The sequence below is a fragment of the Malaclemys terrapin genome, chromosome 16 (genome assembly GCF_027887155.1).
Source record: "Malaclemys terrapin pileata isolate rMalTer1 chromosome 16, rMalTer1.hap1, whole genome shotgun sequence".
Lineage (NCBI taxonomy): Eukaryota > Metazoa > Chordata > Testudines > Emydidae > Malaclemys > Malaclemys terrapin.
In genome coordinates this window covers 17,820,608-17,832,707 of record NC_071520.1, presented here as the reverse complement: position 1 = coordinate 17,832,707, position 12,100 = coordinate 17,820,608, and the positions used below count along the sequence as shown (strand labels likewise).

Below are 12,100 nucleotides of genomic sequence, written 5' to 3'. Positions count from 1 at the left end.
AAGATAGATATTATTTGGAGTGTCGTGCTCCTCTGGTCTTATATGCACATTCCTAATTTTTGTAATCTGTAATCTCTCTAAATGGGTTACTGTCCCACACCCCTATTATGTTCAATGGATTAATTTAGTAATAATTGCATATATTACTATTGTAAATTTACAAGACTTTGACCTGTGCACCATGTTTTGTCCAATAACTGGGTTTAAATTTTATTTACCCCATATTCATGATTGAGACACATCATTAATGAACTAAGTAGTTAGACTGTACTAACATTTTAACTTGCCGAGGTATTTCAAGAATTTTCTTCCTATCCTGTTCCTGGTGAGTTGCACTTGTATATATATTATATTGTTACCTTATGTCTCATAAAGTATTTTTCTATAAAAGGCAGCCCCAAACACTTACATAAAAATTTATGCAGGATTGGGAAACTATAGTTTCCTTCCCCACTACAAAGTTGACCAGAAATTCCTTTTAAAGTGATTTATTGTGGTTCTATAGACCAAGGATCTCTACCATATCAGATGGCAGAAAAGCAGAACTAGAGTGCCTGAATTTGTTCTAGAAAATACGAAGAGGAAACCTTCAGACCAATACCTGCTCAAAGAACAAAAATGATCCACAAATGTGCTGCAAATCAAATAGTTATTTAAAAGGATAATCTGACTTTTAACAAATGCATTTAATCTGCAACAATCTATTGCACCACATAGATACATGTAATCTGACGGTAGGTGTGACGCTTCCCAGGGGTACCCAGGGCTCTGAGGCATCTCACTACCACTGCCCTTTGCATGAGGAAGCCTTGTTTGTTCCTGCTAGGGGTCAGCTTCCCAACTCCACTGCCAGAGGCAACATAAGTTCTTCCCTGTAGGCCTCACAGGCCCAGAGGCCCTCTACACAAGTTAGCTATAGGCACACTCCAACTCTCAAGCCCATCGAGTATCACCCTGGAGTGTCCCACCCCTCTTCCACTGGATACTCGCAGTATTCACAGATTTGCTGTTGCCAAAGAAACAGTACACCCCTGCTTACCAGTTCCCCCTCAGATCACCGCTCCACTTAACACACAGCACTTAGATATGTTTATAGTGAAATCAAGTATAAATTTATTTAACAAAGCACAGGATTTCAAGAAATAGCAAGTAGAAGTATTGGAAACAAATGATTACATATAAAACAAAATTATAACATGCATCCTAGAGCCCAGACATCATTAACATAATACTTTCATCTGTGTAGAATATTGCTCACCCAAAATCATTGCAGTGTGTAACAGCCAGGCTGTCTGAGTGCCTCCTTTCATAAGACAAACACACTTTTAGCTTGCCTGCTTAGTGTAGGACCCAGTGTGTTCCTTTGCCTCCCAAGATATACAAGTTCCATTATTTGTCTTTTTCATAAATAGGACACCACCCTGCTGTTTTGTTTCTTCATGGAGATTTTCTTTCTGGCAGATTTTGCAATCTCTTGACTGGCACATGGCACTGTCTGCAGATAGGTCTCCATTGTGAGGCAGACAATGCATAATACACACATGACCAGACAGAGATATAAGTATCTGTTACCTCCTCCCTGAAAAGAACATATCCGAGGTATGTTACCTCCTGGTGATCTGCCTTAATTCCAAGACCGTAGGAACATAATTTTTAGTATAGACACATCACTCCTTAAATATTGTGTTTACATACATTTCACAATAATTATGATGACCAGTGGGCTACTGTCTCTCGGTAGAGCTTTCACATGCCACCCTTTGGTAAACTATTATGCATATATCTGACCCAGGGGATCCCTGTAAAACCCTATGAACCCCCTGCGCTCTCTGCCAGTTCTAACAGCTTCCCGAGTCACAGTAGGAATCTAGGCCTTTTATTCCCATTGTTCATTCACTTGGACATAGAAATATATACAAAGTCCTATTGACTTTCCAAAGTCTTATCTAACACATTGGGCATCTAACACATGCCTAACATCCTGCAGACCACTCTTGGCACCTTGCAGTATGAGGCTCAGACTCCGAGTTATCAGATTAAATAATAAATTTGCAATTTTGAACAGATAGAATGAACCACTGGGATAGTTAACTACCCGATAAGAGTGCTCTAAAGATTAATCCATTTGTGATTAAAATACTATGAATGTTACATATACAAAACAATTGGACCCTGGGGAGTGCTAGAGGAAGATGCAGCTGTGTACCATTGGAATTTTAATGAGGGAGCAGGTGTTTCTCCAATTATTGGGGCTGCTAAGGGGAGCTATTTCAAGTACCCAAAAACCACTGCATTACTTGTATGGTAGCATCATACCAGTTACCTGGTAACTGCCTAAATATTGTAAGAGTGAGCTATTGCATGCAGTCTATGTTCTTTAGTAGTGGGACTCCTGCAGAATCTCAATTTTCCATCTGTCCCCACCCTCATAGGCTCTGCAGCATGACTGTCTCTGTCTGAGGATCGCTGAACACAATCCACAGAGTAGCCTGTCAATATCACATTAAACTTTGCCTATTCAGGTTCATTTGAAAATGATTTGAAATGTTCCCTCTTTCAGGAACTAAATATCTGGTCTCTAGAGGATGCCAGCCCCTGTCAGCACTGGGAGCTCACGCCTTGAATTTGATGTCACAAGGAGACATGCTGCAGTAGCACAGAGAAATGAACGAAGTGACCCAACAGGTCTTTTCCACTTCTGATTTTGAGGAATCTCTGCACTTTGACTCCTGTTTTGTACGAGCCCTGGACTTCCCCTAGCTTTTTAAACAGCTAACTTGTCAGAGTATGTTGGTACAACCTATATTACTAATAAATATTTTTCCATATGAAAAATTCTCTTCCTGTTTTAATAGACTGTTAAGTTCATTGCAGCTACATGCTACTGTGTACTGTTTAATTGTGACAATATGTATTGTCTCCAAGCAAATGGTTATTTTTGTGGCCGGGGTTCTCAGTGCCACATGACAGACCAAAACGTAAAATCTGAACTAGTCAGAGCTTTACTCAAGCAATTAACTGTCTCAGAGAAGACGGCTCAAAGCCAATAGGCAGACACTGGCAAATACTGAAACTGGAATGCTACCTTAGTGCCTACCTCCAGGTCTTAATTTTTGTTACTTTGAGTTCTCTGGAGGAAGGCAACAATTCTTTTACATTCTTACAAAAATAGATAAATCAAAGAACTAGATGTTTGAGTTTTTCCCACCATAAGTTCCTTGACATCTTTTGTGGACAGACATCCATCAGAGATCACTCCCAAAGAATTTGAAACAAATTCCCATATCTTCAGTTTCTCAAAGGCTCTTCTCAAATTCATTGAGAATTTATTTGTTAATCCAGGCTCAAGTTTGCTGAGCATTTTCTTATTCAAGCATGTAAGCCCACTTTTATGGTTTACAAATTGTTTGTTAAATATTTGCACACAGACAGACTGCAGTTCCTACTTGGTGGACACACCTCACAAAAGGAATTAGATTACAGGGCTTATAAGCATCTGGGACAGAGCACTGAGAATTGTAGTTCTGCTGATTTTATATAAAATTGGTCCATCATGTGTTTGTTAGACATCTACAGAATAAAATGATCTACTGGTAAGAAAGCAGAAAACCAATTAATCTGAAATGGAACAATTTCTATATATATTAGGTCTTTTCCATCTTACCATCCATCTACTCTAGAAAAAGTTACGGGAATTGGAGGAAGCTGCTATTCCTTGGACTTAAGTCTAGTTTATTTAGGTACTCTTATGGTCCCCCATCAATACAGTATTGTATTTGTGACCTTGTCCACTATAGAGGATATCCCTGAATCCCTTTCCTGAACTAGTCTGAAGACAACTACTCTACCCTCCTTCAAATCCTTCCTCAGGCCCCAGTTTACTGTATTGCTTAGAAGAGACCATCCAGCCACTGTAGTGAGGTGTGTGTCCATCAGCAATACCTCATTTAGGACTTTTTTTTATGATTTGGAACCAAGAAGTGTGCAATTTCTTAACTATCCAACCATATGATCCTCTTTTTCTACTCTCATCCTCCCTTCTTTTCTTTTCTTTTCTTTTCTTTTCTTTTCTTTTCTTTTCTTTTCTTTGTTAAACTCACTTGTTGCATCTTGTTTCAAATCACACAGCAAGTTCTTCAGGACAGAGACTGTCCATTATTATGCATGTATATAGCTCCCAGTCTAATGTGGACCCAAGTGGAAATTGTAGGCACTGCTGCAGCACAAAAATAGGAAGGATGAAAGCAATTTTATATGAAATTTGAAGTAAACAGATCTTTTTACTAGAAGTAATGGGATGAAATTAAGAAAGAAAATGTAGGCCAACTATCCAGGAAATCTTTGTGACAGATATTGACATTAGGCTAAGGAACAACTTCTTAGGAATGTAATGGAAGCCCAGTGCCTGGGACATTTACAACTGGACAAGACTCTGGAAAGTGTACTATGGGGAACAATCCTGCATTGGCAGGGAGATGTGCTTGATAAGAGGGTAGATTTTTTTCACCATCAGTCTTCCATGATAATCAGTGACAGCAGTTGATAACCCTAATAACAGGGTTCAAAAAAGAACCAGATAAATTCATGGAAGATAGGCCGATCAGTGGCTTTTAGCCAGGATGGGCAGGGATGGTGTCCCTAGCCTTTGTTTGCTAGAAGCTGGGAATGGGCAACAGGGAATGGATCACTTGATGATTATCTGTTCTGTTCATTCCCTCTGAAGCACCGGGCATTGGCCACTGTCGGTAGACAGGATACTGGGCTAGATGGACCTTTGGTCTGACCCAGTATGGCCGTTCTTATGCTCTTATGTAACCCAGCATTCAAAAGAAATCCTACATTAACAAAGAAAATTACTGCAAGGAGGGAAAGAGCCCAAATTTACCTTATCTAGACTGAGCTGATGTGTGCCCTAGGTGGTTGCCAAAATTAATGTTGTGGCCTGAAAGGAAACAGGCAGCAACCACATTGCCTGATCTATTCTGCTCAGTGCTCCTTACCCTGGCTCAAAGAAAAGAGAAAGCTCCTGCAACTGAGCTCAAGAACAACAGACAGAAGTGTGTTCCATCAAGGGGTGAGAGATGCTGGGAAAGGCCTCCTGAAGGGGTGGGGGAGAGACGAGATGCTCCCTCCCACCTCATGGGAGATAATGGTTGAAAGAATGGAGCCACCTCATTATTAGGCGCTAAGAAAGGGAGTTGCTCTCATCACCTATCGGTAGCTAGGTTGAAGAGTCTTTTCTAGTGACGAACACGCCAACTTTCCTATTCTCTGTTGCTTTACTAAAATACTGATAAGCAAAGACATTTTTTTATTGCAAACTATCTATCTAATTCTGTTAATGCTCATGATTAACTTTCTGAATGTGGGTAGTCAAACTGCGCTCACTGGAACTGCTCATGTGTGTAAAGTACATGTGTGTTTGCAGGATTGGGGCCTAAAATATCTTATGTTTTAATGTTATGTATATTGGGGGTTGGGTGAAACCTCATTGAAGCTGGGGGGCGCAATAGCTGCCCTTCATTCAGGATAAACATACAAAACAATTACTCTGTTTCTAGAGTAAGATAGCTGAAACAATAGGAGATACTGCCTAAAAGCCAAATGCAAGGCTGGTCAGAAACAGTTATGTGGGCAGAGGAGTTATGCTGATTATTTTTTGTGTGGAGTGGTGTATATGTATGTGAGAAGACACAGCCAGAAGAGGGAGCAGAAAGTGAGAGACAGACAGAGAAGCACTTTGTAATGTGAAAAAGAGAAAGCTGAGAGTGAGCTTTTTGGGTAGAGTGCAGGCTTGAAAAAGAGGATAGGGATACTGAGCAAGGAAACTGTCTCAATGTTATTTCATTCCTACAGTGTTAAAAAAACAGGACTTTGTATGTTCTTTATAAATAAACAGGATTGCATCAAAGAAATATTTGACTCCACCATCAATATTTCCTGCTAACAAAAACTACTTGCAAGACCCCAGTTATGCGCAAAATGCTCAGGTCAAAAGGGGTAACATTAAAATCTCTGTGCAAATGACACATTTGCTTATAGGAGTTACTAAAAGACATTGCTTATAGGAGTTACTAAAATAATACCTCAAGGCATGTTCTACAATGTTGTTAGTGAAACCCACTGATTAATGATAAAGTAGATGCGTGAAACAAATTAAAAAGACATCTTAAAATGTCTAAAATAAATTATAAGTAGATGCCAAACCTTTTTTATCATGGAAGTTGTGATGTGCCCCCAATTTGACATCCTCCCCAAATTGCCAAATGCCTCCGCTACACTCTTTCCCACATCAGTCAATGACAAACACTTCCAGGTTTTCTTTGGCAGATGAACAGAAAAAAGCCCTGAACTTTTCTGATGGTTGAGCGGGTCAACAGAAAATTAGGGTGACCAGATGTCCTGATTTTATAGGGACAATCCTGATATTTGGGGCTTTTCCTTATATAGGCACCTATTACCCCCCACCCCCGTCCCGATTTTTCACACTTGCTATCTGGTCAGCCTAACAGAAATTGAAATTGCAAAGCCAGCTGAATGGAAAACTAAGCTAGTACCTTGTATTTCTTTTCGACAGAAAGTGTGTGTAATATATATGAATGTAAATTAGTTGCCACCTTTAGGCATTTGCAGATAAGTGTGCTATTACACACAAGTATCAGAGGGGTAGTCGTGTTAGTCTGGATCTGTAAAAAGCAACAAAGCAACATGCGTCTGACGAAGTGGGTATTCACCCATGAAAGTTTATTCTCCAATACGTCTGTTTGTCTATAAGGTGCCACAGGACTGTTTGTTGCCTATTACACACACACTTACAAAGGCAGGGATCTGACTGCTCGGCTTGTACGAGTTCTAATCCAGGGGATTTCCACTACTATGATCACTGAAGTGGTGGGGTGAGAGTAAGGGATGAAGGGAACAAGTAAATCCCACTCGTTTCCATTCACATGACTTGGGGGAAGCCCTGATTCCTGGCATGAGAGAATAAACTAGTGTCAACATGAACTACAGAAGCCTGCGGCCCCATTATAATACTGAACGGGAGGAGCAGGCGCGAAAAGACGTGGTTGTCATAGACCAAGGCCTTCCATCGTGATATATCGTGACACAGGCAGGGAGGGTGGGACAATAAACCACCCCAGCGCCAGCAGCGCCAACCCAAACAACAAGGCGGAGACCTCCCTTCCCCTCTTATCCCGGAAGGTCCCCGGCAAAGCCCGTCCCCGCAGCTGGGAAACAGCGGCCCCCCTGAGCCGTTCCGCCCTGCCCCGCTGACCCCCGCTCCCCAAGCCGCGGACGCCTCAAGTCGGGGGAAGGAGGGTCTGGGTGTGGGAGGGAGACAGACCCGGCGCGGGTCGGCGCCGCTCCGGGGCCCTGCGGCCTGCCCTTCCGGCGGGGGAGGAGAAACGCGCTGCACCGCTCCCCTCCCCCGGCTGAGGCGGCAGCGGCGCCACGTCTCGGGCTGGCAGCTGGAGGACGGAGCCCGTCGCTAGCTGCCAGGTCTGTGGGGAGGGGACGGGGCCTGCTGGGGGTCCCGTGGGAGGGGGCTGAGCGCTGGGCCCCGAGTCCCCACGGGGGAGGGACCCGGAGGGATTGGGCGGGCCGGCGCCGGGGAGTCTGACGAGGCTCGGGGCTGGACGGGCCGGGGCTGGGCTCTGGCCTGGAAGGGGGCGGGGGTCTGAGCTCGGGCTGGGCTGGGCTGGGCTGGGCAGGGCAGGCCGGGGTGCAGCTCAGCGTCCTTGGGGTTTCAGGCCGGCACTTTGTGTGTCCCAGGTAAGCGAAATAAACCCAGTGCTGGTGGTGCGGTGTGTATCAGTCATCGGGGACCCTTCCTGCCTGTCTTGTGTGGAGGTTAAACCTTCCTCGCCGGTGGCTCCGTGGTGCTGTGTGTCTCTGGTTTCTTTGGGGGGGTGGAGGATGAAAGGTGCTATGTCAGTGCGAAATATTATTGTGCCATGTCTCTTTTCCTAACATCCAGCCTTCTGGCTTGGAGTCAGATAGAAGACTCCTGTCCTCCTAGGTGTCTCTAGCTGATGCTTCTTGTCACTTGTTTTTCTCTGTCTCTGGTAACCTTAGGTATAAGTTTTAAGTTTCACAGGGTGTCAGTCTGAGTTGTGCTTTTAAATGTTTTTAATCAAATGGGTTCTTTTGGGGGGTTTTGGTTTAGTGAATGCCTGTGCTCTTAGTGCTGGCTATACACTTCCCTCCAACACTGCTCCTTTCTGTGTAAGGTGTCTGATGGGAGCCTGTGATGGGTATGTTTTAAAGAGATAATTTATAATGGATTTTAATAGCAATTAGAAGTCAAAATGTGATGACTTTATATGATTAGGAACAAGGAAGAGCCTTAGGAAGAGAGAGTACTGTATAGACACAGCCCTTTGTACAAACTTTGTTATTATATTTCGCTACATTTTAAAAGTCTCTGCAACATGATTGTTCGTGTACAGGGCAGACACAGGTATTTGTTGTTGCTAGGAATGCATGACAAATCATCTAAATTAGTCAGACTGGATTGTGTAAGGTGTAACTATGGTGATTGTAAACTCTCTTTACCCTATTGCTACAATCAGGATCCCCTTATGACTTGTTCTGTGTACAGTATCTGTCGTGATGTCAGCATTGGTAGCAGCTATTACTAAAGTTTAAGTTAGAGTTATATGTAACTTTAAAAAGTCTGAGGTTATTTGTAATGTATGCATATTTCTCTTTTTGGAGGGAAATTCCATCCTAAAATGCCAACCCCAGTCCAGACACCTGCTGTGAAAATAGGCATGGATTAGCTGCTGGCTTTCTAGGGTCATTGCCTTTTTGGTGTCCATGTGATATGGACAAGGCTCTTTTTGGTATTGGGATAACACTGGATCCAGTCCTGTGCATGTTAAACTTCTATTGATTTCAGTGAGAGTTTTGCCCTCATGACTGCAGGATCTGGTCTTAAATCTGGTTGTATTATTCCCTTGACACTGTGGCTCTAATCACCAAGAGATCAAGTGGTGTGGCACCTCAGAAATTATAGATGTATTCTGTGGAGATGGAGAGGGAATAGAAGGTTAAATTACACTTCCAAACACAATCAAATAATTTGAGCAATTTACACATTTAACAGTTTTTTTTATACTGTTAGCTAAAATTCTGCTTTTTAGTCAAGTGCTTTGTAGTGTCTTGTTTTTGTACAGCAATCCATTACTTTTTGTAATCTTCTACACTTTATATTTAATTAGCGTATTGGTAATTAAACTGATAATTTGTTAAACAAATTATAAAGATAATATTGCATTCATTTCATGTCTTGACTCATATTTAAACATCTGGCTGTTTGACATATCATTGGCAGAATGCAGTGAATGTTGTTAGGATATCCTCAGTAGCCTTGCCCTAGGGCCTAAGAGCTGCCAGTCTAGGCTGGCCTTCTGACTTTCATTTTGACTGTCAACACAAGCTGTAATTAGCAGGTCACGCTCCTGCAAAGTTATATGTGTTGGTTGCTGTGCAGGAACCTGAGCTACAACTGAATAAACAATAGTGTCATGATTTAAATAAAAGGTTAGATTCAAGCCACTATTTGCATTCATAGAGGTAAAATAACAGACTTCAACTGGAATAACTCCCCAAAATGAAAAATACAGTACAGGAGTCCAGATTATTAATGAGTAGGGTGACCATATGTCCCATTTTGGCTGGGATGGTTCCCTTTTTAAGCTCTGTCCCGGACATCCTGAGTTTTTTGGTAAAACTGGGCAGGTTTGCTCTTGCCAGCTGATCGTCAGTTGGCAAGAGCAAACGGGATACATGCCCAATTTTGCCAAAAAATGGTGCACGACCCCCAATGGGGTGTATGTGGAGGAACGTTCTTGGGGCTTGGGCAAGCGGCCAGCCCTGTGTGGAGGGGCTTCGGCCAGCGCTGCAGGGGTGGGGGCGTAGGTTTGAGCAAGCCCCGCGCAGTGACCCGTTTTCATTTGGGGAAATATGGTCAGGAACGAGTGACCACAGTAATTTGTTGGAGTGGGACAATTACATACTGTAGTTTATTGGAGTTGATACCCGGTTTAGAATACATATTTACATTAAAAAGGGCTTTAGGATAATTATCTTTAATCAATTGTCTGGGTGCAGAACCAATTTCTGTAGGCTTGCACAGGTCTTTGTACTGTAAAAGTTGAGAAATATGTTATTAAATAATGTATTTATTCTGCAGGACAGTGGATTATTGTCTCCACTATCATTTCATTCCCTGATTCTGTACATTGAAGTAAATGAATTGAGTGGGTGAAGAGCAATTTGTAAGTGCTACTTACTGTCTATCTGGTATCTTCAACGTTGTGAATATGTTTTTAAAATAAATGTATTTTGTTTCCAGTGAATGTAGCATCTTGGTAATTGCTTTTTTTGCTCCAGGATATTTTCATGACCTCCTGGAATTTGAGCTGCCTACTGTAAACCAACGAATGAAAAGCCCACTGTTGTGCTACTATACGACATCTCGAATAGTACTGCTGCTGATGGAGAGAATCTGGACTTGGTAGTTCACTTGGAGGCAAATTATTCAGAAGAATTAATTTCCTTGGATCTGGGTCGTTCTTACCATGGACTCGTCATCTGTTGAGCAAGGTGCCCTGTTGGAGAACAGAGCTAGCAATGGGGTGTCTCACAGTTCAGAAGGACGCCTGGATTATAAAGCCAAATCAGATATGCCAACTGAAGGAGCTGAAATTAATAGTGAGTCGTTTCATAAGAATTGAATCGCTTTCTGATTATAAGGCTTCTCTCTCACTCATGATTTTGTCATACAAGACGTTGACCATTATTTTGTTGGACTCAGTAGTGTATTTTGCTGTATAATAATATAGATTGTCTTGTGAAAACTATAACTCATCTGTCTTAGAAATTCAGAAGAAGTCCATCCTTTTAATTAAAAACTGCTTTTAAATTTTGTTTTTAAAGCCATTAATTAAATACAGCAATTGAGCAATCCCTATCACAATTAATCTGTGTTATCAAGTATCAGAGGGGTAGTCATGTTAGTCTGAATCTGTAAAAAGCAACAGAGGGTCCTGTGGCACCTTTAAGACTAACAGAAGTATTGGGAGCATAAGCTTTCGTGGGTAAGAACCTCACTTCTTCAAATGCAAGTTGCATCTGAAGAAGTGAGGTTCTTACCCACGAAAGCTTATGCTCCCAATACTTCTGTTAGTCTTAAAGGTGCCACAGGACCCTCTGAATCTGTGTTATATTTTTCTTCCCCTGAAATTAAGAGGTAAGATCCTTACCCTTAGGGCTTGTCTACACCTGGAGTTATGGAATAGCTATTCCTGAATAACTCCATGTGTGAACACACTCTTATTCTAGAAAAAGAGTGCTTTTTTTCTGGTTTAGCATAATCCACTAAACTGTTCCACTTTACAAAATAATAAAGTAGAAAACTTTGCACTTGTTCACAAGAAGTTTAGTAATGTGCTGACTTAAATAGGCCTCCTTAGCATAAAGATTTATTGTTGAACATAAGAACGGCCATACTGGGTCAGACCAATGGTCTATCTAACCTAGTATCCTATCTTCTGACAATGGCCAATGCCAGGGTCTTCAGAGGGAATGAACTGAACAGGCAATCCATTGAGTGATCCATCCCCTGTTGTCCACTCCCAGAGCATGGGGTTGCATTCCTGACCATCTTAGCTAATAGTCATTGGTGAACCTAATATGCATATGTGGAATTGATTTAATGTTGGTTGGAAATGGTTGAGTAATGAATGTATGTTACAGTTCCGATCTGTATAATTCTGGTTGGGGGTTTTTTTGGTCATACAGCTACAATAAGGGGAGCCCCGAGCCTTTATTTTTGTTTGTCAGACAACCTTGTATCTGATTGCCAGGGTATAATCATAAGATGAATCATTCATCTCACACGAAGTTAAAATTTAACTGTTTCCTGTCCTTATTTCTGTCAGACATCTTCCTAACAATCATAGATTTTAAATAGATTAAAAACAAGAGAAAGACATGCTATTAATTATACCTTCCGGTGCTTTCAGGAGATTGCAGACATGTATCAAAATTATTGCAGCTAAATAACGTTAACAATAGCATGTAGTGTCCTGTA

At 41.8% G+C, this 12,100-nt stretch overlaps 1 protein-coding gene across 4 annotated transcripts in view; it reads left to right on the top strand.

Annotated features, from left to right (window-relative positions):
• The first annotated feature begins 7,306 nt into the window (after window positions 1-7,306).
• GOLGA3 (golgin A3) overlaps window positions 7,307-12,100 on the top strand; it is a 39,297-nt gene continuing 34,503 nt past the window's right edge. For 2 of the 4 annotated variants that reach the window (XM_054006360.1, XM_054006355.1), the window contains exons 1-2: window positions 7,307-7,500; window positions 10,399-10,719. In XM_054006360.1, the coding sequence (XP_053862335.1) occupies window positions 10,587-10,719 (133 nt within the window). In that variant the 5' untranslated portion in view covers window positions 7,307-7,500; window positions 10,399-10,586. Of the gene's footprint in view, window positions 7,501-7,707; window positions 7,774-10,198; window positions 10,284-10,398; window positions 10,720-12,100 lie in introns of those variants that run through there. The other 2 variants (XM_054006358.1, XM_054006359.1) reach the window with 2 other exon arrangements.